The 23,687-nt window shown below is 40.5% G+C and overlaps 1 protein-coding gene across 2 annotated transcripts in view; it reads left to right on the top strand.

Annotated features, from left to right (window-relative positions):
- Positions 1 to 23,687, top strand: part of COLGALT2 (collagen beta(1-O)galactosyltransferase 2) — a 112,361-nt gene that overhangs the window by 50,761 nt on the left and 37,913 nt on the right. For both annotated transcript variants that reach the window (XM_086694461.1, XM_086694462.1), the window contains exons 2-4: positions 15,674 to 15,784; positions 18,552 to 18,669; positions 21,158 to 21,292. In XM_086694461.1, coding sequence (XP_086550587.1) covers positions 15,674 to 15,784; positions 18,552 to 18,669; positions 21,158 to 21,292 — 364 coding nt within the window. The remainder of the gene's footprint in view (positions 1 to 15,673; positions 15,785 to 18,551; positions 18,670 to 21,157; positions 21,293 to 23,687) is intronic.

Genomic DNA, 23,687 nt, shown 5'->3' with positions numbered 1-23,687 from the left:
GAACTTTGAACATTGGATATTGTTGACTTTCTTCCCATGGTGCCTCCAGAAGAAGATGGCGGCCACTAAAGACCAAAGCATGCCTGAGACATGGCCTGACCTAAGGTTGGGGAAAGATGGGCAGTAAGTGTTATGATTGGCCTTGCTTGGTCTTGGGGAAGCCATTGTACTCTCTTTTAGGTCTGAAAGGGAAGTTGCAGTCTTTGCCCTGCATTGCCTGGAACTGGACTGTGTAATGATGAGTGCCAAGTCCTTTTGCTGGGTTTCTAATTTGGCTCAAAGGACACACCCTAATGAAATCCGGGAAAAAGAATGACTCACCTGTTGCCATATTTACCATTGACCACAATTACATTTGCTTGAACTCTACCCTGGCCAAATGTCTCCTTGGTGCTTCCTTCAAAGCCATTGCTCACATTCCCCACTTTCTCCCAGACAGGTGACTGGGCTCCCCAGAGCCTTACAATAGCTCGGTACCAAACAGCATCCAACTGCTGCCTGTGTCTGGGGCCCACTTGAAGTCAAACTTTCTAGATATGGATTATAAAACAGGAAGTACTCCAAAAGATATTTCCCCAATACTGTCTGATTATGTGTTTCATTTTTACAGGTAAATTATACACATTTTAAATATTATTGATTAAAAAGGAGGGTGAGGACAGCAGTCTTGTGTTCAGTTATTCATTTAGCAACACTTTACTCAGGGCTGATGCCAAGCACTGTCCTGGGCTTCAAGTTATAATGATGTGGAGAGACAAGCAAACATATTTTCATGCTGACATAGCTTATAGATCAGAAAAGGAGAAAGAAATTACTCAATAGCATAGAAATGAATACAGAACTGCAACTCTGATAAGTACTAGGAATAAGAGGTACACGGGACTTGAGCCACATGGGGAGGTCACGGAAGCCCTTGGAAAGCCAAGGGCCAACCACCTGGTAAATCTAAGATCCAGAGTCCCTACCTTCCAGAATCACCAGATGAAATTTGGGGTAGCTTTTTATTTTTTTAACGTTTATTTATTTAGTTTGAGAGGGAGACAGAGAATCCCAAGCAGGCTCCATGCTGTCCATGCAGAGCCTGATGCAGGGCTTGGTCCCTTGACAGTGAGATCATGACATGAGCCAAAATCAACAGTTGGACATTCAACCGACTGAGCCACCCAGGCACCCCAGGGGTAGGTTTTTAAAAAATGAGTGTCTTTGTCATCCTTTCCCTAAATCCCATTTCTCCATTCACCTCAAGGGCAAAGAAGATCCTTAAACTGACCTGCCTGAGAGGAGATAACCAAGGAAACATAAAGTTTTAAGAAACATTAGAGAAATCCATCAGTCATTGTTAAGTGCCATTTGCTCTTCAAGACATTACTCATATGAGGAGCGCTTGGTTAGGTATGTTTGTTCCTGAGGCATGAAGACGAGGGCCTGTGACCCACGGGGGCTCTAAAATAATGTTAACTGTCCTGTGGCTGTGGCAGTTCTGCCAATAAATAAAGCCTATTGATGTATCTGGCACTTTGAAGACAAAATTACAATTGATTCTTCATCTTTCTAAAAATATCTCCTTCTGTTTTAAACTTCACTCCAAAATGGGATTTGGAAACCAGACTCTTAGAATAGGGGTTAACCAGGCAATCATCTGAGGCCCACTGTCGGACTTCGAGTCAGACTCCGACCCTTCCTGCCCTCTGAGACTTGGAGGACGATGTTTTGCCTTTCTGAACCTGTCCCCGTCTTTATAATGGGGATCCTAAGAACACCATGTCATAGGGTTTTTATGAGGATTAAATGAGGTGTTACAATGCGAGTGTTCCTGTCAGTGCCGGACAGGCGTGTGCACTCGCCCATTCGCTCTCACTGCCCCGCTGCATGGAAGTGTGGTGCGGAATGAAGGTGGGGAAACATCCGTAGACTCTGTATTTGTGCACGTTCCCCGCCTCAGTAGCATGTTACAAAGTCACATAGACCCTGGAAATGTTAGGAGCACAGAGTGTTCTTTCCCTCTGACGGTAGTTTTCCATAATAGAGATGGAAAAAAATACCACCTGAATAGTCTCCTGTTTGCCTCTGACACCATGAATAAGAGTAAAATACTCAAAACTCTAAAAAATACTTCTTAGAACTCTTCAATTTGCATATGAGTGTGAGTATAAAATATGAACATGGATCTAACACCTGCTGAAACACTAGTCCCTGCCCCCCACAGCCCCTTGGAGAAACCTCAAGTGAAGTGATGTGGGGAGGCCAGACTTAACACTTTCCAAAGCAGGTAAATTCAAGGCAAACATTTTCTCTCTCCCTCCTAAGCTGGCTGAGAGTGTTATTACTGGAACCAAAACAACAGGTATCCGGTAACAGTGATGGACTGGACAGAGATTTTTCGTCGGCTGGAGCCAAGGTCTCATTCTAGGTGATTCTGTGGGAAAACAGCCTTGAATCCAGTTTGCAAGTTGGACAGTTTCTGATTTTGTTCATGTTCCTACCCAATTTTTTCAATGGGGTAGTAAGTACTATAGCAGAAAGGAGTTTTATGACTTTGAAAAAAAATCAAAATGCTGTATATGGGTTTAGTAATATTCTGCCATATTTGCTGCGCGTTTTGCTTAAGTAGTGGACCCTTAGTAAATATGGGCACTGTGTTTTTATTGTTCATCAGTTTATGCAGGCATTTATTCGCTTAACCATTCGACAAGCACATGATGAATGTGTACTGGGCACAGTTTTGGAGCGAGAAATTTGGACACATGGACTGAGAACTCTAAATGAAGTTTTGAAAAAAATGGGTCAGAATGTTCGAAATAACACTTTTCCCTGAAAACCCATCATATATGGAAGCTGAACCTGTGTCTGTAAATGGAATGAAGTGGACCAACGCTTCATGTGTATTTTGAGCATTTCCTTTGAGGAATTCAAAGAATAGATTCTATGGAATCTATCTTTCACAATCTGGCAAAATATATTATTTCAGAGAATTTTTCACACATTTATTTTTTCAAGTGGGGCAAGATGCCGGGGACCCACCCAGAAAAGGGCACACATCTTCATTGCTCATCCCTTTCCCAAGGGACATCTATCATCTCTGGACCTGTAAGTCATAAGCCAACAAAATACAGGTAGCTCTGAAAACACATCATCCTGTGTTTGCCTGTCTCTCTGCCTCCACACATATTGTTCCTTCTTCTGGAATACTCTGTCTACCTTCCACCTCCCTCTAAATATCTGCTCATTCTGCAAATTTTTAAAAATGCTTATTTATTTATTTATGTTGAGAGAGAGGGAGGGAGGGAGAAGGAGGAGCAGAGAGAAAGAGAGAGACAGAGACAGAGAAAGAGAATCCCAAGCAGGCTCCATGATGTCAGCAAAGAGCCCAATGCGGGACTCGATCCCACAAACCATGAGATCATGACCTGAGCCAAGATCAAGAGTTGGACACTTAACCGCCTAAGCCACCTAGGCACCCCTCATTCTTCAAATTTCAATTTGGGCTTCTCATCCTTTGACCTTCCACATCTTTTCAGCCACCCCTCCTCTCTGGCACTTGGACACCTTGTTATGTGCCCATTGTTTCAAACATCACACCCAATCATGATTATTTATTTACTTATACACCTGTATGTCCTTTTAAACTGTGAGAAACCAGGAGTGTCTTGACACCAGTGACAAAATGTTGTTTCCAGGAGGTGCCACGATGCCCGGCACAGAGGAGACGCACAGGAGATGCTCAGGTGTCTATCAAACTGAGAGAGGCATGCAGAGGTTGTCACAGTTCTTGGGTTACAGTTTGATGAGGAAGGAACCATTCAATCAATGTCAAAGACTGTCCTAGGCAGTCTTGTAAGTGCTAGGGATAGAGTGGTGAAGAGAACAGACAAACATCCCTGCTATTGTGGAGCTTGCAACGTGCTCCTTAAGTTGGATGGTCACAGGCGCAGCTAAACATTCTATTACTAAGGAAGAAGAGGAAGACCAATACTGAGACAGTTAGCAGTCATTGCCACACTGTTCTCTCATATTCTCCGTATTTAAATGGGCACACCTATTTTTTCTTCCGAAAAACTGGTAGACTGTGGTAGTTCTGGTTTGTTCACCTTAAATGCACCTGTTGAGCTTTGTTGTATACATCTTAAGAGCCACTTCAACAGGCTGTCTAATTTCTTATTTGAAAGTGTGTGTGTGTGTGTGTGTGTGTGTGTGTGTGTGTGTGCATGTGCGCACGCATGTGTGTTTGTTGGGGATGGCGAGAGAAGGGCCAGCTTTGAAAATAAGTGTTCTTGAGAGGTCCTTCACATGTTGTTGGTGCCTCACAATAACGCACTGAACTCGGTATGTATGGCAGCTGTTATTAGTCCATTTTACAGATGGCAAAACAAAGTACAGAGAGTTCAAGTAAATTCATTAAGGTTGTAGAGCTGGTTGGCAGAAGAGCTATGTCGCCCCGCTTGGTACTTTTTCATTTGATGAAGAATGTGGTTAGTCAAATAATAGTGAGTCTCAAGTAACTCCGAATCAATGGGTGACTAGAGTATTTACTGTCATTTTTAAGTACAGTTAAAAGTCTACAGAAACAAATGAGTCAAAGTTTACACGGAGTAAACCTTTCCGTGTAGAGCATGGACACTTCTTTGAGCTTTCTCCTGATTCTCCACTCGAATGACCACTTTGCCTTCATATTTTCAGCCCAGTTCAGCAGGCTTTCCTTTCCACATGGAGAGTGGCTGCAAGGGTGAGGTCCTCCTTAGTGCCTCATTTAGCAAGCCCAGTCCTTGGGCTGTGACTCTGTGGTCGCACCGGCCCCAGTTCATCATGACCTCATTGCTCATGGGTTCTGTGTTTTGCCAGGGCATTGCCCTGCCAGGCCCAAGCACTGACTGTTTACATTGGTGGCATCTGCTCAGCTCCTCTGCTGAGACGTGACACTTGTTGCATACTTGCATCTGTCCCTGTGCTCCTGTGCTGCATCTGTCCATGTCACGTGAAATCTGCACATGGATATGGCAGAGCAAGGGATCCTTCTTCACTGCACTGGAACAGAAAACTGGGGATTTCAGAAATTGAGAACAATACATGTCAAAGATGAAGTATAAGTGAAAAGAGCATAAGCTTTGGGAGAAAGTCTCTAAGCCTCAGATTCCTCCTCTGTTAAATGAGCATAGTAATACCTCCCTTGAGAATTACCATAAGGATTAGAGTTGTATATGCAAAATGCCCAGTTAATGCCTGGGACATAGTGCAGCCCATAAATGGTAGAGAAGAAAATAAAATATATTTTCTTCATTTTCCATAAGATTTAAAATGTGGGCAGCAATCCCAAGAGAAATGAAAATATATGTCCACACCTGAATGTACATGAATGTTCATAACAGTAGTATTCATAATAAATAAGAAGTAAAACAACCCAAATGTCTATTAGCTGATCATTGGATAAACAAAATGTGGTCTATCCATACCATGGAGTATTATTCAGACATAAAAATAAATGAAGTATTGATACATGCTGCAGTATGAACTGGGGAAACAATACACTGAGTGGAAGTCAGACACAAAAGGCCACAATTGTATGATTTCCTTTATATGCAATGTCCAGAAAAGGCAAATTCATAGAGACAGAAAGTAGAACAGTGGTAATCGAGGGCTGGGGCAGGGGAGAATGGAAAGTGATTTCTAGTGGGTACAGATTTCTCTTGGAGGTGATGAAAAGGTTCTGAAATTAGATCATGGCAGTGGTTGCACAACTATGAATATAGTTAAAAACCACTGAACTGTATGCTTTAAATGGGTGAATGTTAGATATGTGAATTATATCTCAATGAAGCTATCATTTTTTTTGAATGGGCAATCAGTATGCCTTATTTGCTATGCAAAGAGAGGTTATATATGGTATTTGTTGGGAAGTGTACCCACTCCATACTGTCTGGATCATTGCTTTTTCTTTTTTCTGATCCTATTGCTATTAGACTGAAAGAAATATTTAGACCTTGTCCAACTGTGCATGTTTGTCTTTCCTTTTTTTATTGGAAATGCTTCCTTTGTTTGTGAAAGCAGTGGAGTGGTATTATTGCTCTCCTCCCAGCCGTATTTGAAATATTTAATTACTGAACTGTGTGTCCTGAGTGTGCAGAGATGGATGGACCGTGGCTATTCAGAGCTGAAATAATGTGGACTTTGTGTTGGGTCCCTGGTTTCCAGAGGTCCCTTGTCATGCTGGAACACGTTCATGCCTAAAAGTTCTGCCTAAAACTTCTTGTAGGATACAAACAGACTTTTATCTCTAAAACCTGGATATCTGACTTCTCTTGGAACAGTGGAAAATCCAGCCTTTCTGGGCACATGTTCTAGCATGGCAACAGTCTGATAGAGCCCACGTGCGTCCCTTCTCTCACACTCTTAGCTCAGACATAGTTTCACTCCTTGATGTTATCTATGCTCAGCCTTTATAGGCATTTGGATTTTATTGGGAAAAGTTTTCCTGAATTGTTCATTCATTCATTCATTCATTCATCAGGCCCATGGTTAGTGCCTGTTTTACACAGTAAACTCTGTTAGGTGCTGGCATAGTCCTGTCCTCAGGGAAGAGAATCTGGTAATGGAGAAAGACGGAGAACCGGATAATCACAATGCAGGAGCAAGGCAATCCTGGCAGTGTGGGCAGAGAATCGATGTGTAATTACAGATTTGGGGCATCCCATCTAGCCTGAGGTGTTTGGGGGGTAGAGAGCTTTAGGGCTCCAGGAGAATGTGTCCCTGGATCCTGTGTGTCCTCTCTTTAGTATCAGGTCTCTAGTTGACCATGCAGGAACATGTTCCACTAGTAATTCCGTTTCTTCAGGGCACACCCACATAATGAAAAACTTAAAAGAGCTGGAAAATCCAGCAAGGAAGAGAAAAGAGGAAATGAGGAGTGGGTGAAAAATAACGGGAAGAAGAAACAAAGGGCAAAGGAGAAGAAAAACAGGAAGAAGAGTATTTACACAAATGAGAAACATATTTATTTTGCTCAGACACTGCTGCTGATATTTTCATAGAATTCCAAGAGTTTTGACTCCAAGGAAAATTATGCTGAAATGAACCTCAACAAAGCTTGGTGACAGATGGTGGCTACACTTGTGGTGAGCACAGCATAAGTGTAGAGCTGTCCAATCACTATGTTGTACACCTGAAGCCAATGTAACATTGTGCATTATAACACTGTAATGACAAGGAGTGAAACCGACTATGTCTGAGCCAAGAGTGTGAGAGAAGGGACACATGCGGGCTCCATCAGACTGTTGCCATGCTAGAACGTGTGCCCAGAAAGGTTAGGTTTTCCATTGTTCCCAGAGAAGTCAGATATCCAGGGTTTAGAGATAAAAGCCTGTTTATATCCTACAAGAACTTTTAGGCAGGACTTTTAGGCATGAACATATTCCAGTATGACAAGGGGTCTCTGGAAACGGGGACCAATCTTTCATTCTAAGATGATCATTCTGGTCCTCTTGATCAATGTCCTTGTCAACGCATAGAATTCCTTTCGATCTGACAGGTGAGTGCAGTGGGGGAAGTCTGCACTAGGGTTGGGATGGGGTATCCGAAGGAAAAGTCCAGGCTCTGACATCCACCCTTTGCATGACTTGAGCAAGTCATAACCTTTCATCCTCAGCCTTCTCTTCTATAACATGGGGCGATGTAATTATAGGGCTCAGAATGGGCTAGTGCCTGTCCACAGGTGAGGGGTTCTTAACACCAAGAGAGGCAAACTATACCTCAGAATCCAAAGTGTCAAGAAATACCTCATTTGTAATATGTTTGATTAAGTTCATCTGCACTTTAGTACGATGGCGTTGGGCTCTTGAATTGACTTCTCACTGGTCAGTTGGCAATTTTTACCATTTTCTTTTCCTATCCTTTAGGAATGAAATTGATTCTTTGGTTGACTGCATTCTCAGAAACAGAGTTTTGTTTTGTTTTGTTTTTTGTTTGTCTTTTATATCACTCTTATCCAGTCTTCAGATGTGCAATGCCTGTGATTGTTTCTGCGATTAAATGGGACATCTGGAGGAAGGATGTTGAGGGAGTAGAAACATTTATTTTGTCGGTGAGGAGGGTTTCGTGAGAAGTGAGTTTTCCTGATTCCTTAGTTCCTTGGGAGGAGCTGCTGCTAATTGATGTGGCAGGACCTAGGAAAAGGCTTTCGTTGGGAGAAATCCCCAGCTCCTGGTCCACGTCCATCTCCTTAACCATATTCAGATCTAGTTTTCACCCAGCAGACAGATTCTAGGTCTTTAAACAGCTCTACACAGTAAGCAAGAAGCAGGAATCTATCAGCATATTTTGCCAAGTGGCCAAGCATATCTCTTCCCCTTGGCAGAGCACTTGGTGAGGCTTCGCCTGAGAGCAGAGAAAGAGGTGGTGGGACTTTGATGACAAAAATAAATTTGTCTGCTTCAAAAAGTGGAATCTTATTTTTAGGTGTGAGCTCTTTATTTTCTACATCCATGAGTCTTCCTTGCTGGATGAAAACAAGTTCAGAGGGTAGTTCAGTTTTTGAAGTCCCAAGTTGGAAAATTCACTTTTGCCAACTTACTAGTCATGGTGTGAATCGTCTGGGTGATGACTAACCTCGTTGTTCATTCCATCACCATTCCCTTGAGCCTCTGGGGTTTGTATTTTGCAGGTTCTGGGATAGCAAATATCAAGCACTGTGCACTGTCGCCTTTGTCCTGGCCCACCGATTGCAGCCCTGTTGTTCTGTAGCATTAGAAGTCTGGGCTTTCTGGGGTGGCAGGGAAGCTGAGAACATTCCCTAAGGGTCAGTGCAGATGCAAGTAATCGGGAGGACCACGTCCTCAACATCTGTGGTTCACCTGCTGCAAGGTCCAGTCTGCATCCTCAATATGGCTCCAGTGGCCCCGCACTTACCAATGTGAGTTTAGCCCTCACAACCTCGGAAGGACTTGTGGTAAAAATAAATGAGTCAGTTCTAATTATTTCAAGTTGGCTGTTAGTTTAAGAGCCAAGACTGAGGAAAGAAAACTGACCTTCTGGAACAAGGAGAAATGTCAGTGTGTTTAGACATTGCCAGAGAAATCTCAATATTTTTCTTTTGGCCCAGCCAAGTAGTAAAATCATATCATCCTGCAGACATGTTTATTTACTGGTCTGTTCCATGAAGTCTCACTTTTCCCTGTAACAGTGACAATGCACTTGCTGGCCCCGGGGAAATTCATTAACCAAGGAGATGCCCTGCACTGTGGTGTTGATGGTATTTGCAGTATGTGTTTCTCTTTTTCCTCATTTGACTTTGAATCTGAGACTCGTGGGCCTTTGCTGATGTGCACAGCTAGAGAACAGGAAATAGGAACTAGAAGCAGAACCAGAAAGTAGAGGCGCAGGCAGCATTCTGGTGAGTAATGGCCCAGACTTTCCTCTGAAGCCGAGTGGATGTTGCACTTGTTTCTATCAGCTCTTCCATCTCGAATACTAGCTCAAAAGAAAGCCAGCAAGGACCAATGGACAGAGAGGCGACCGACCGCGAGCACCACAGGTGAATCAGGGCCACAGCTCTCCTGGTGGAGGCAGCCCTCTTCATGGCCGGCAGGTCCTGGTACTTCTTAGAGCTAAAGAGAAGCCACTGTCGCATGGTGACCTTCCAAGAAAATCAATTATGTGAGGACTGGCATGACTCAAGAGCTGAGCTCACCTTACTATCTCATCCTGAGCCAGAGAGACCCAGGGAAGAGAGGAAGCAGGCTGTTGATGTAAGCAACTGTAAATCGTAGGCAGATCACCTCTCCAGATGTCTCTTCACACATTTGTTTTCTTCAAGGAGCCCTTGAGTGATGTCCTTTACCTTGCTGGGTGCCTTTCCTGACCTGAAGGGAGAAGGCTAGCAGACCCAAGGCTCAGTTTCTATGGGACTGGAAGGAGCTTTCTGTGGGGTGACATGCCTGGGCTTTCCCTGAAGGGGATCATACATCTTGACCCCTCAGTTTCTTAGCTTGATGGGAAAAGCCTTCCCAGCTGCATGCAGCCTTTTCTGTGTCTAGTTACTTGTGGAGACTTGCAGCAGGGTAGGCACCACACGGTTCTCCAGTGCTCTGAAAATAGAGCTGTTCACTCGAGACTTGTGTTTCCCCCCGGGACCTCACATCTGGGCCGTTGCTATCTCTCTCCCCAGCCCTCTGTGTAGACCAGCGCCCGTGGGCTTTCGTGATTGTGGATTCGAACGGAAACACATTTTTGGTCAGAGGGATGAAAAAGGCAGCAGTTAGAGTGTCTCCCTGGGTTTCTGTTTATTCGCCTGTGCCACGGCGTGGAGGGACAGAGCAGTTTGTCTTGAGTGGGGATGGCAAGTCTTCCTCAGTGGGCTGGTGTGGTCAGCGCTGCTCTTCCCCTGGAACAGGGCAGGAGATCAAAGACCGGTGTGCATGGACCTCCGACCACATCTGGAGAATTTGTTCATCTGCCACGAAGCCTGAGAACAAAAAGAATCTTAACAGTTTGGGGAAGTAATTGAACAGGAAATTCTTTGCACTCAAGAAGGAGAGTATTTCAAATCTGTGCTTCTGTTGTCTTTTTTTTTTTTAATGTTTTATTTACTTTTTTGAGAGAGAGAGAGAAATAGATGTGAGCAGAGGAGGGGCAGAGAGAGAGGGAGACACAGAATCCGAAGCAGGCTCCAGACTCTGAGCTGTCAGCACAGAGCTCGATGCAGGGCTTGAACTCACGGGCTGTGAGATCAGAACCTGAGCCAAAGTCGGATGCTTAACCAACTGAGCCACCCACATGCCCCTGTTTTTAATTAGACACATCCACTTTTAAATACATCCAAGAAGCTCATTTCTAAGGATGTTTGTTAGTAGTGGATACTTGGGCAGAGTCTGGAGTTGTTTAGTCGCACACCGGGAAAATAATTTTCATACAATGAGACCAACTTTGTTAAAATGGTGAGGAGATGCATCGATGTAGGCAGGGCAAAGTGTAATGAAGAAACAGCAACCAAGGAAAGAAGTAGATGCTGTGTGAATTTGCCCACACTATTTATAGTAATTGGACAAGCATGTAGAATTCCCATAACTTTTGGCTAATACTGCAGTCAAGATGTTTTTTTTTATCTTGTTTGGTTTAACTTACTCTTGTTCTAGTATCTTGAGCAAAGACTAATGTGCATTAGAGCTGATCCTCCAATTCAGGAATTGCTCTACCCACGCTTCATGCAGAGATGAGTGGGTTGACTCTCAAAGTGCCCTTCATGGCTACTTGGCTGGTGGCTTGTGGCCATGTATCACAGTGGACATGATTGTCAGCGACAGTCTGAGATTCTTCACTTCTCAGCACAATCACAAGCTAGATGGGGCCCATGGCCTCTTCCATGTTGCTTTCTGGCCCACTTTCCTGCCTCCTTTTATTATCCCATTTTCATCTGAAAGTGACCACCTGGTGTCACAACATTGCACATGTCCCTCAACAGCTGCACACATCACCTCACTTCCCATCTGGTTAGTGGAATTTCCAAGTGTGTCTGCGGGTCTCCTCCTCTCCTGGACCTTCTCCTGAAAGGAGGAGCTGATTCTAACCTGAAGAGACTTGAAAGGAGATTGGATTGGCCATTGGCATCAGCTCCAGATTTTCTTTTTTTTTTTTTGGAATAATATTTTCGGTAAGGCTAGTTTTAGTTCAGATATCTGATCTTGTAAAGTGAGATTTTCAAATATTAGTCATATGCCTCGATCCCCCATTTTTCTATACCTTATGGCTTAAGTCCCGTAGTTTCAAGCTACTTGGTGTTTTACAGAAATTTACTCTCTATATAACATGGGGCTTCACAATGCTTTGCTTAACAATTTATTGTTTTCTCTTGAGCACTTCTGAATATTCTCTCCTTTAAAGATTTTTGTTACTTTGGGAGTAGCAGTGACTTCCAAAAGCCCAGGTAGGGAGAACAAGAGCCATCATAGATTGTGTTTAACAAAGCCCTATTTACTGAAATAGCCATATATGGAAGAAGTAACCACTGTTCGCTTCTCTTCTTTTGCTCTTATCAAGGCCATGTTCCCAGGGAACCCCTGCTGCTGCTAATGCCCATGGCTTTTCCTTCCAGGAGGGACTGCTGAATTGCCCATAAAATCGAAGCGTTTTTACTCCCTTTGAAGAGTCTCAGACACCTCTATCTTCCCATGACTCTTTTGTTTACTCTTTCTGCCTTCTTCCCTTCTTCCTTTCCTTCCTTCCTTCCTTCCTTCCTTCCTTCCTTCCTTCCTTCCTTCCTTCCTTCGTTTCTGTTTTAGTTTTATTCAGGGTGGTTTTTAAAAATCAGGAATAGATGTTGAATTTTGTTAAAGACCTTTTTAGCATTTACAGAAGTAATCATATGATTTTTCTTGGTCCATTAATATAGTGAATTATATTAATGGGTTTCCTTTTTATAATGAATAATCCTAGGCTATGCTATATAATGTTTTCTTAATAGGATGTTGGGTTCTGTTTGTTAATACTTTATTTAGGATTTTTGTGGCATATTCATTAAAAGATATTGGTCTGAAGTTGTGTGTGTGTGTGTGTGTGCGTGTCTTCCTCAGATTTAGATATTAATATCGTATTTGCATTATTTTTTTAATATGAAATTTATTTTCAAATTGGTTTCCACACAACACCCAGTGCTCATCCCAACAGGTGCCCTCCTCAATACCCTCACCCACCCACCCCTCCCTCCCACCCCCCATAAACCTTCAGTTTGTTCTCAGTTTTTAGGAGTCTCTTATATTTTGGCTCCCTCCCTCTCTAACCATTTTTTTTTCCTTCCCCTTCACCATGGTCTTCTTTTAAGTTTCTCAGCATCCACATAGGAGTGAAAACATATGGAATCTGTCCTTCTCTATATGGCTTATTTCACTTAGCATAACACTCTCCAGTTCCATCCACGTTGCTACAAAAGGCCATATTTCATTCTTTCTCATTGCCACGTAGTACTCCATTGTGTATATAAACCACAATTTCTTTATCCATTCGTCAGTTGATGGAAACTTGCATTATTAAAAGAACTTGGAATTTTCATTTTTTTCTCCTAAGCTCTGGAGAACAAGCTACATAGCATTGGAAATATCTACTATATTAGGATATCTGGGAGAATTCTACCAGGAAACCGTCTGGGCCTAATGTTTTCTTTTTTCTCTTTCTTTACTTCTTCCTTGGTATTTGTTCTGTTTAAGTTTTACATCTCTACTGAAGTCAATTCTGTTAACATGCATCTTCCTAGGAAATCCTCCATTATATCCAGTTTTTAAATTTAGTTTTTGAGTTGTGAAAAGTAATTGTTTGTGATTTTTAAAATAATTTCTTTCATATCAATCATATTCCCTTCATCCTTGTCAATTATTTTATATTCCTGGGCTATCTTGATTAGATTAACAAATGGTTGTTTTGTTAATTTTCCTGAAAATTTTAGGGGAGGTTGATGGGAGGATAGGTGAAATAGGCAAAGAGGATTCAGAGTACACATCACGATAGGCACTAAGTAATGTATAGCATTGTTGAATCACTATATTGTACACCTGAAACTAATATAACACTGTATGTTAATTATACTGGAATTTTACAAAAATAAAACATTAAAAAATTTTTTTAATATTTATTTGTTTTTGAGAAAGAGAGAGAGAGAGCATGAGCGGGAGAGGGGCAGAGAGGGAAACACAGAATCCAAAGCAGGATCCAGGCTCTGAGTTGTCAACACAGAGCCCAACACAGGAGCTCAAACTCACAAACCACGAGATCATGACCTGAGCCAAAGTCAGATGCTTAACCAACTGAGCCACCCAGGTGCCCCAAAACTAAAACATTTTTTAAAAAAGAAACATTTTAATTTATTTGTTCTACTCTTTTCCTGGTTTATGCTTCTGGACTTTCTGCCTTGATTATTTAATAGAGAGTTGTTAACAGAATTTTTTTGTTTTATTACCACTTTCTAATTTTATTACTTTATTATCAGAGAATATCTTCTTTCAATTTTGTGGAGGTTTCTGTGTAGTGTAATTGTTGGTCAATTGTGAATGTTCCACATGTGCATGAGAAGAAAGCATAGTCTCACTGTGTTCTATAGATTCTCTGTAATATTTATTTCCTCCCGTTTGCACCATTTTCTACTGAAAGTGGTGTGGTATGCGACTCTTTGTCTCCGGGTTGTAAGTTCAAGCCCCACGTTGGGTATAGAGATTACTTAAAAAAATAAAATCTTGGGGCTCCTGAGTGGCTCAGTTGGTTAAGTGTCCAACTTTGACTCAGGTCATGATCTCACGGTTCGTGGGCTCAAGCCCTGCATCAGGCTCTGTGTTGACGGCTCACAGCCTGGAGCCTGCTTTGGATTCTGTCTCTGTCTCTCCCTCTCTCTCTGCCCCTCCCCTGCTTTTGCTCTGTCTCTTTCTCTCTCAAAAATAAACATTAAAAAAAATAATGATAAATAAGATCTTTAAAACGAGAAAGTGGTATACTAACATCTCTTATTAATGTTCCTGTTTTTCTTTGAAGTCTCCATAGTTTCTGTTGTCAGGGGTCGACAAACCACAGCCTGTAGATCCATTGTTTGTTCTTGTAAATAAAGCTTTATTGGAATACAGCAATGAACATTCATTTGCATACCACTTATGGCGGCTTTTCTGCTACAAAGGCAGAGTTATAAGTATTTGCAACAAGGAGTGTCTGGCCTGTGAGCCTAAAATATTTACTATCTTGGTCTTAAAGAAAGTTTGCCAGCCCCTGTACTATATGAAGGTACATGGAAATTCACATTTATTGTTTTCTTGATGTGAATTATGTCCTTTACCATTATAAAGTATCCTTCTTTGTCATATTTAGTATTTTTTTTGGCCAGAATTCCACCTTATTTGATGTCAAGATTATAATTCTTTCTTTCTTCATCTTTTCCAGTTGACTGATACATCTCTTCCTTTTTAGGTGTTCTTTATAACTTTGTTTTAGATGTCTTATATACAGCATGAATTCTTTTTGTGATACAATTTTAAAAAGGTTTTGTTCTAATAACTGAGTTAAATTCCTTTATAAGCAGATTGGTTTGTTAAACTTTTAAGGTAGAAACAAGTTTTGTATACATTATTTGAAGTCTTCTGAAGGTACTCTCTTTTGTGTAAGTAATGGTAACATTAATCCAAAATAGGTAAAAATACCTTAGATTTTCAGTTTCATATTGGGAATCATTATTGTCACCTTCCTCTCGAGTGTATGTAATGCCAGTACCACCGATTAGCAATTTTGCTGTGATCCGAAAACAAACTTGAGAGGAAAATGCAACTGAATTATTGTGTAAATTGAGATCGTTGTTAGGGATGTTAAAAGACAGAGTTTACTTCTTGGATAACTAAAAATGAAGCCAAAGAAAATTTCCAAAAAGATTAGCCTACTCTGGCTTAATTCATTTTCTGCTTATACAATTTTAGTACAACCACTTACAGATTCTACTCTTGGCCGAGCCCTGTTTAAGGAACTAATGACACAAAAATGATTTTAAGCAGTATCTCTCACTTCAGAAATCCGTTGTCTCGTTTGGACCATGAGGGATATCATTTTCATATATACATTTCTTCCCCCAGAACTGGCCATTCACCATTCAAATAACCCGGGCTCTTTGGGATTAGCGCCCTCTTTCTTTGGATGGTTACTGAGATATATTGTTCTTTATCTCATGCAGGGTGGCCACGGATCACAATGTGGATAATACAACAGAAATACTCAGGGAGTGGTTGAAAAATGTACAGCGGTTCTATCACTATGTGGAGTGGAGGCCTATGGAGGAACCAGAGTGAGTAGCAAGACATTTTGTGAACTATTTATCCCTACTCCCTTAAGCAGTTTTCCAGCCAGGCAGGGGTCTAATCTTGGAGGCACATATGACTTCTTGGTTGTCTCTGTATCTAGTAAGTTACAAGGACCTGCCATTTCTTCCTTTGACAGAGCTTCACATTTCTCTCTTCCTCTTTACTCTTGCAGCTACCAGCCAAGTTCAGGTTCTCCTTAGTTCACAAATAAATTGCCCCAGCATACATGGTAAAATAGTTATATTATTTATTTACATATATGTATAAATATTTTGTATTTGATGGGATCATAGTGAAAATTTGGCATAAATTATATATATACCTTGCTTTTTTTATTTATCATATTTTCATAATCATTCCATAGTGATAATTAAGGGGTTTCTTCATTATTTTTATGACTTCTTAGTATTCATTGTACGGAGGTACATAATGATAATGAATAGTCAGTCCCCTACTGATGGACATTTAGGTTACTTCCTCCCGTAACCAAAGCAATTTCTTAGTTGTTTCCACCTTCAAGGTCATTCTACATACCATACTGTCAAATCAATTTAACTAAAACCCTAATGACATGGTTTAATTTCTCTGTTAAAAGGACTCCAATGGCTCTCCAATACCCACAGAACGAAGTTCAGTATTTGAAATGAATATTCTCAGTTTTTGAACTGAGGTATTCTCAGACTTCTATGTTTTAAAGACTCCATGAACTTAACACCAACAGCTGGGCATCCATATTGCCTGCTTCTTCCAAAAAGGAAACTGCTTTGTCTAGAATGTTCCTTGTATTTTCAACCTGAAGCTATTACTCATGCAGGTTTGTTCTTCAGGAAGGCCCGTTCTGTCTTCGAAACAAATTTTATGCCAAACCCCACCTAGCTGTTCCTAATCGTTCCAGTTACAAAAATCTACCTTTCTCTCAACACGCGTGTTGCTATTTTCTACTTCATCCTTTTTGACACGGCAATACGCTTAACTAACTTTGTTAATTAGCTATGGAATTTATGCACTTTTTTCTAAGTAAGTTTTGGGTCTTTTGGCAGAGCTTACAGTATACAAATACTTCATATTTTTCCCCAGTGCAATGTTCTTGGCAGGCACTAAATTAATACTTGTTGGATGAACAAATGAGTGAGTGACAACATGAATAAGTGTATTTAAAACTGACTATTGTACATGTTCCCAAGGCCACTGCAATTCTAGCTTAAGAAATTGTAGAAGTAGAATCAATTGAGTTGCCTGAATTTTTGCCCAGGATAAGTCATTTGTTGAAAGCCAAATTTGTATAATAATAATAATAATAATAAATGTCATTCCAGCACAAGTTTTTGGGTTTTGTTCCTTTCAAGATAATAGTTTTACTATATATGTATACACATATATATCTCAAATCCCAGCATATGGTCCACATATCAAGCAAAAGTTAACAATGAAATTTGAACACCATAAAAGATTTTGAATGCTTCTTTGGAATTTGGCCTGATTAGAGTGGCTGAAAAGACTATGTACCTACCTTGTACTCTGGTCATTTTCTCTGTACCCAGGTTTTGACTAAATATATTGTATGCCAAGGTCAATGGGAAAAATATTAGTGAAGGCATTTGGGGGCAATATATTGAGAAAAACAGGACTTCCACCGGTTTTCACTGAAGCAATAATTGCAAAGACATCTTAGAGCATTCCTGTGCATACATAGGTTTATTAATCTTATTTCTATAATTACGTTCTCATTGTTTTTGTGGTTTTTCATTGTCTAACACAAATGTACTGCCAGCACAGCTACAAGAACTTGAAATGATGGCCAGATTGGGGCTACTGTGATAGTATCAATCCCCATACCAGTTGGAAGCCTTCAGAAGTGTTCTTGAGGGGGTGCCAACCCACTTGCTGATGTGGCCTGACTGTTTTGTGGATGTTGATAGAGATTCCAATGACATTATATCTGCTCCACATTCTCACTCTACCTGGGATAGATCAATGTGTTAGGCTCTATGAAATTCTTTACTGATACTTGATCAAGTAAATGTAACCTTTGTTTTTTTCTGGGAAACTCATATTTTATGCCGCCAGGTTTTTAAATTTATTTGATGGCAGCATATATTTGAAAAGTGCTTAGGAACATGAGCTCTGCGGTTACGCCTGGATTCAAATTCTGACGGTGCCCCTTATTAACTATGTAGCGTTAGGCAAATGACTTAGCCAGTCTATACCAATTTCCTCATCTGTGAATTGGAGAGAATGGTGGTACTAACCTTGTAAGGATTCAGTGGATTCTTCTTAGAACCCACTGAAATATTTCATATAAGTATTCTTTTTTTTCTTTTTCTTTTTTCTTTTATTTTATTTGAGAGAGAGAGAGAGAGAGAACGTGCAAGGGAGAGGGGCAGAGGGAGAAAGAGAAGGAGAAAATCCTAAGCACCACACTTAATGCAGAGCTCACCGTGGGGCTCTATCCCACAACCCTGGGATCATGACCTGAGCTGAAATCAAGAGTCAGACGCCCAACTGACTGCGCCACCCAGGTGCCCCTCATATGAGGATTCTTGTGCATAGTAAGCCACCAGGTACTTAATCCCCCCTTCTCTATCAGTAATATGAAGAAGATGATAACAAAAATAGCATCTACCCCCTAGAGCTGATGGAAGTTGAAATGAGTTAGTGCATATAAACATTTAGGACAGAGCCTGGAATATATAGGCACTCAATAATTATAACCTATTATTATTGCTGTTATTATTATTATTATTATTTTAGATCTTACCCTGATGAAATTGGACCAAAGCATTGGCCAGGCTCCCGGTTTGCCCATGTGATGAAACTGCGGCAGGCAGCCCTTCGAACTGCGAGGGAACAATGGTCAGACTACATTCTGGTAAAAACAGATGTTTGATTTCTTGACAAATGTTATGTAGAATGTGTCCAAATCAATTGTTCACAATCTAGCACTGTGGAAGCAATTAAAACCATCTTTTGTTTAGGAACCACCTCCCCCACTTTTTAATAAAGGCACAAGGGATAACCTGGGGAACTTAATTTTGGGGTACCTGGATTTTATCTCAGACCCATCCCTGACATGCTTTTTCAGTGAGGAGGCACAGAAGCTCCTGGATTATTAAAAATATTAAAAATTCTGAATCCTTTTAGTTCATAGGGAATGATCTGGGTAAAGAAATAGAAGTCTTTCTTTTTCTTTTTTTTTTTAATGTTTATTTACTTTGGAGAGAGAGACAGAGAGAGAGCATATGTGAGGCGGAGCAGGGGTAGAGAGGGAGACAGAGGGTCTGAAGCGGGCTCTGCACTGACAGCAGAGAGCCCAATGGGGGGCTCGAACTCACAAACCCGAGATCATGACCTGAGCCAAAGTCAGACACGTAACTGACTGAGCCGTCCAGGGCCCCCAAGAAATATAAACATTTTTTTATAATGTGTATTCATTTTTGAGAGACAGACACAGCAAGAACAGGGGAGGGCCAGAGAGAGAGAGGGAGACGCAGAATCCAAAACAGGCCCCAGGCGCTGAGCTGTCAGGACAGAGCCTGATGCAAGACTCTCAAACCACAAACCATGAGATCATGACCTGAGCCAAAGTTGGACTCTGAAACAATTGAGCCAAAGAAATTTAAAGATTCTTAACTTTGTAGAAAATTTTTCAGATATAAGAAATTAATTCTATAAAAAAGAAAAGAGTCAAATTAACAGCTCTGAAACTCTTGCTCCTGAGTGATTTGGGGGAATGGAATCCCTTTTTTTTTTTTTTTTTTTTTTTTTAATACAAAGGATTATTGCCTACAACAAGCAGCACATCCACCAGCATGCCTGTGGCATCACACAAGTGATGTATTGGCTTAGATGGATGTTCTGCATACAGTGGTTTTGTGTTGCAGCTGAGGAACCCAGAGCTCAGGGAGCCCACTGCTTCTATAGCAAGCAGTAAGCAAACCTGCTCTTTCTCTGGGAAGATATGTTACCTCATCCCTAAAGGCTACCAGTTGCACAAACAACCCTGAGAAATGTCCCAGTTAAAGAAGCGGTCAGGGCGCAGCAGGGTAATGGTGTCTCTTGCTTGACTTCTGGGTTGCTCCCAATTATTCTGGGTTCTCATGAAGAATTTCTCTCCATGAAAAGGTTCCATCACTTTTCTTAGAACTTTCTTAGAGTGGTCCAGAAAAATACTGGACTTGATGATTAGGAACCTATGTTATATTCTGTCCTTATCCTCCAGGAACCTATCTTAATTGGAAGAGAGGACAGCTTCCTAGGCAGCAAGGAGCTCAGGCCCATTTCCCTTCTGAAAATTGACAGGGGCTTTTTTCTTCACAAGTTTATGGGAACCAAGTTCTTCATCTGTAGCACCCCAAACCCATTTAGTTCTTTTGGTGAACGTTTTCCAGTACAACACTAGCAATAACACCAAAAAAGCAAAGACAATATTGTTTCATTAGACTTGTCAATATCTGCTCTCTATCACTGAACTCTAATCCCTAAAAGGAATACTTTTCACCTAGGTCCACCCCCAACCCATAACCACAACAAAAACCATCCCAATAATTTATCACATGCAACCTTTCAAGACAAATAATTTCATATAAGTCTTCAAGTTGATGATATTTAATATTGTAAAGCTGTTTAAATGTCATTAAAGCACACAAATGATGAATCACATTTTCTTGGTAAACAGATCGACTATCATCAGAATGAAAGCTTCTGATTATTTGCATGTGTGTGTGGTAAAATATACATAACATAAAATCTATCATTTTAGTTATTTTTAAGTGTACAGTTCAGTGAGATTATTTATTTTATATAATAAGCTCTATGGCTAAACTATCCCTGTAAATGAATCAGTGTTAACATGGGCTTCTTCTGAGAGTGGGAAACAGCTTCGTGGGTTGATATAATGTACTTTCAGCAAAAATTCTACTTGTAACATTAAAATGGCATTGATGGATCTGTTTGGGGGCCATTTTGGCATGATTAAGACAACTAAATAAGTCTGTTCATTTGTACCTAGGCTAGGCACTGAATGAGTGCATGGGGATGAATCTTTAAGAGCTCTTGGGAGCTGTTAGTGGTTAATAACCACTAACCAAGGTGTAGGCTGGGTGCTTGTTGTACCCAGTATGGTAACCCCAGTTTATTGCTTAGTGCCTTAGGCAGAGCTAGACATGAGGGAGTTAGTCTAAATGTATGTGCCTGAATGAATACCATCCAGCTTCAACAGGTTTCAATAAGAAGAGCATAGATAACTGGTTCTGTGTCTCATGAGCAAGTTTCTGTGATCCCTCAGAAGTGTCGGGTTTGTCTTGAACCCGTTACTAAAAAGTACTTTTTCGCCTGACGTCTTCTTCTTCTTTTCCTAGTTCATCGATGTTGACAACTTCCTAACTAATCCACAGACCCTCAATCTAATGATTGCAGAAAACAAAACCATTGTGGCACCCATGCTGGAGTCTCGGGGCCTGTACTCTAATTTCTGGTGCGGAATCACACCTCAGGCAAGTCTTTGGCTAATGAGTTAATAAGACATTGAGTTTTAACAAGGCAGCCATGCTGTCAACCATCGCCCTATTCACCCTTGTCTCATTTCCTCCCTTAAAACATGTGTGTCACTGTTATGGGAACAAGCATGTTCAGGAAAGGAGGTGAATCCAGGTCCAATACATAATAACTAATATATAATTTTGTATTAATGAGTTATGAAGCAAATATTCTAACGAGCTTAGCCTTAGATGCTTTAAATTAACCAATAAAGTGTACTGGTATTTGTACTTTTTGCCTCCCTGATTATGGGATTTTTTTTTAATTAGGGATTTTGGCGTTGTTAAAAGTAACATAAGAACACTGTAGAAAAATTGCAAAATGGAAAAAGGTAAAAAAAAAAATTATGTGAATTCCCACCACTCTAACATCATGGATAACAGCTCACATGTTTTTAATAACGGTATCACCAAGTTACTTAACCTTTCTCTTAGTTTCAGAAGTATTTAAGTTGTTCACAACTTTCAGCTATTATAATGACCATGATGATTACTGTACATTTTTCTGTGTTTAATATTATTGCCTTAGGACAGCTTCCTAAAAGTAGAATTACTGAGTCAAAGAGTAATAATAAATATGTTGATGACCTTTGATACATGTTGCCAAATATATTTCCAAATATATGTATGCCACTCATACATCTTAATAATCAGAACTGCTGTGTGGCTTGTTTTTACAAAATTCAAGGGAAAAACAAAATTTTAAAGTTTCATCATCTCTCTTTTCCTTTGTAAAATCTTCAAAGTCTAGAGTGTCTGTCTGGTTACATTTTTTTATTCTTTAGTTAATAAATTAGATAAAGAGATAAATTAAACTAATGGAGATAGTATGTATCAATATGGAATAAAGATGTGTAAGGGGGAAAAAATGTATGTTAAATGTGTTCTCATGTTAAAAGGGCTAAAGTCTGAGTCCTTCTTTTATATTTGGTTTGGTTTTAGATACAGAATGAGTCCAATGTTGTGCCGAGAAATGTTTAATAACTGCCTCTCTGCTGGGGAAAAGCCCTGATTGGCAGCATGTGGCAGTTTGCACCAGGTTGGGACTCCCACCATGCAAACAACATAAATGTTGTTGAAGCAAGGGAAAGGTGAAGTCATTGCAGTATAGCCACTTGATGATACAATTATTTAACATAGCCACTATTTAGCAAAGCCACTGTCTGTGGTGTTTTAGAATGGTGAGAAATTGTATGATTTTTTTTTTTTTTTTTTTTACAGATTTTAAGCTACCAAAATGTCAAGTGGCTTGCAAAATTTCTGAAAATGTAACACACAGTGGCTCTAGCACACTGCTGGGTGAAGCATCCCTCTTTGGTTATAAATGTTTCCTGCAGTTGCTACAGATTTTGCATGCGTGTTACCCACATCTCTTTTAAGGAGACATTAAGTTCATACGTATAAAAGACATTTGGTTCCTTGGGGAGAAAATGTTTTATTAAGTTCATCTAAATTCATACACTCTCAGTTAATAATGTGCGGTGTTTCCCATGGTAGAGTCACTCAAGGGCTGTTTTTAATGAGTTCTGCATTGACACCAGGAACAAGGGTGGATTGCTTTAGTAACTACAGCCTCTAGGCTTTTATTATCTCCTTATTTGCTTTAATCATTAAAAGCAAACAGGAGAAATGTGCTCACTTATTTTGCACAGTAAAATAGAGAGCAACTTAGGGGCAATTCTAATTTTTCTCCTTTATTTTATTTTATTTTTTTTTTTTGGCTTTCTACCATCCTCAGTCAGTCTTCTGCTAGGGTGGGAACAGAAACAGCCAATGACTTCATAAGCTTAAGGCAGGTCTTGGTTTCCAGAGGCTTTAAACACAAAATGACCCTGGTGTTGTCTGGCCAAGAACAGGAATTATTACCAACAACATTCATTTTTTGTCAAAAAAGACCTCTATCACCTCTGCCTGTCTGCAGGAGGCATATTAATTCGTTCTCTCTCTCTCATATTTTCTCTGCTTCCTTCCCCTCACTCTCAGGATATTCAGTGACTCATCATCATAAGTTTTCCAAAATTCTCATTCTGAAAATATTGTTCCTAAGTAGTCTAGAACTTTGTATTTCACATGTGTCCTTAGCAGCCCTTCAAAGAACCAGTGTTTCCTTTATCCCTTGAAAGAATGCTCATAAATTGAAAGATGTAAGTAAACCTTAAGTTAAAGGCTAATAAAAAATTGTAGTAATATGGGGTGCCTGGGTGGCTCAGTTGGTTGAGCGTCTGACTCTTGATTTTGGCTCAGGTCATGATCTCACTATTTGTGAGCTCAAGTCCTGTGTTGGGCTCTGCACCAACAGTGTGGAGCCTGCTTGGGATTCTCTCTCTCTCCCTCTCCCTCTGCCCCTTCTCCC

Source organism: Puma concolor, chromosome E4, assembly GCF_028749965.1.
Source record: "Puma concolor isolate L17-30 chromosome E4, mPumCon1.1.hap2, whole genome shotgun sequence".
Classification (NCBI taxonomy): Eukaryota; Metazoa; Chordata; class Mammalia; order Carnivora; family Felidae; genus Puma; species Puma concolor.
This window is presented reverse-complemented; position numbering and strand designations above follow the sequence as displayed.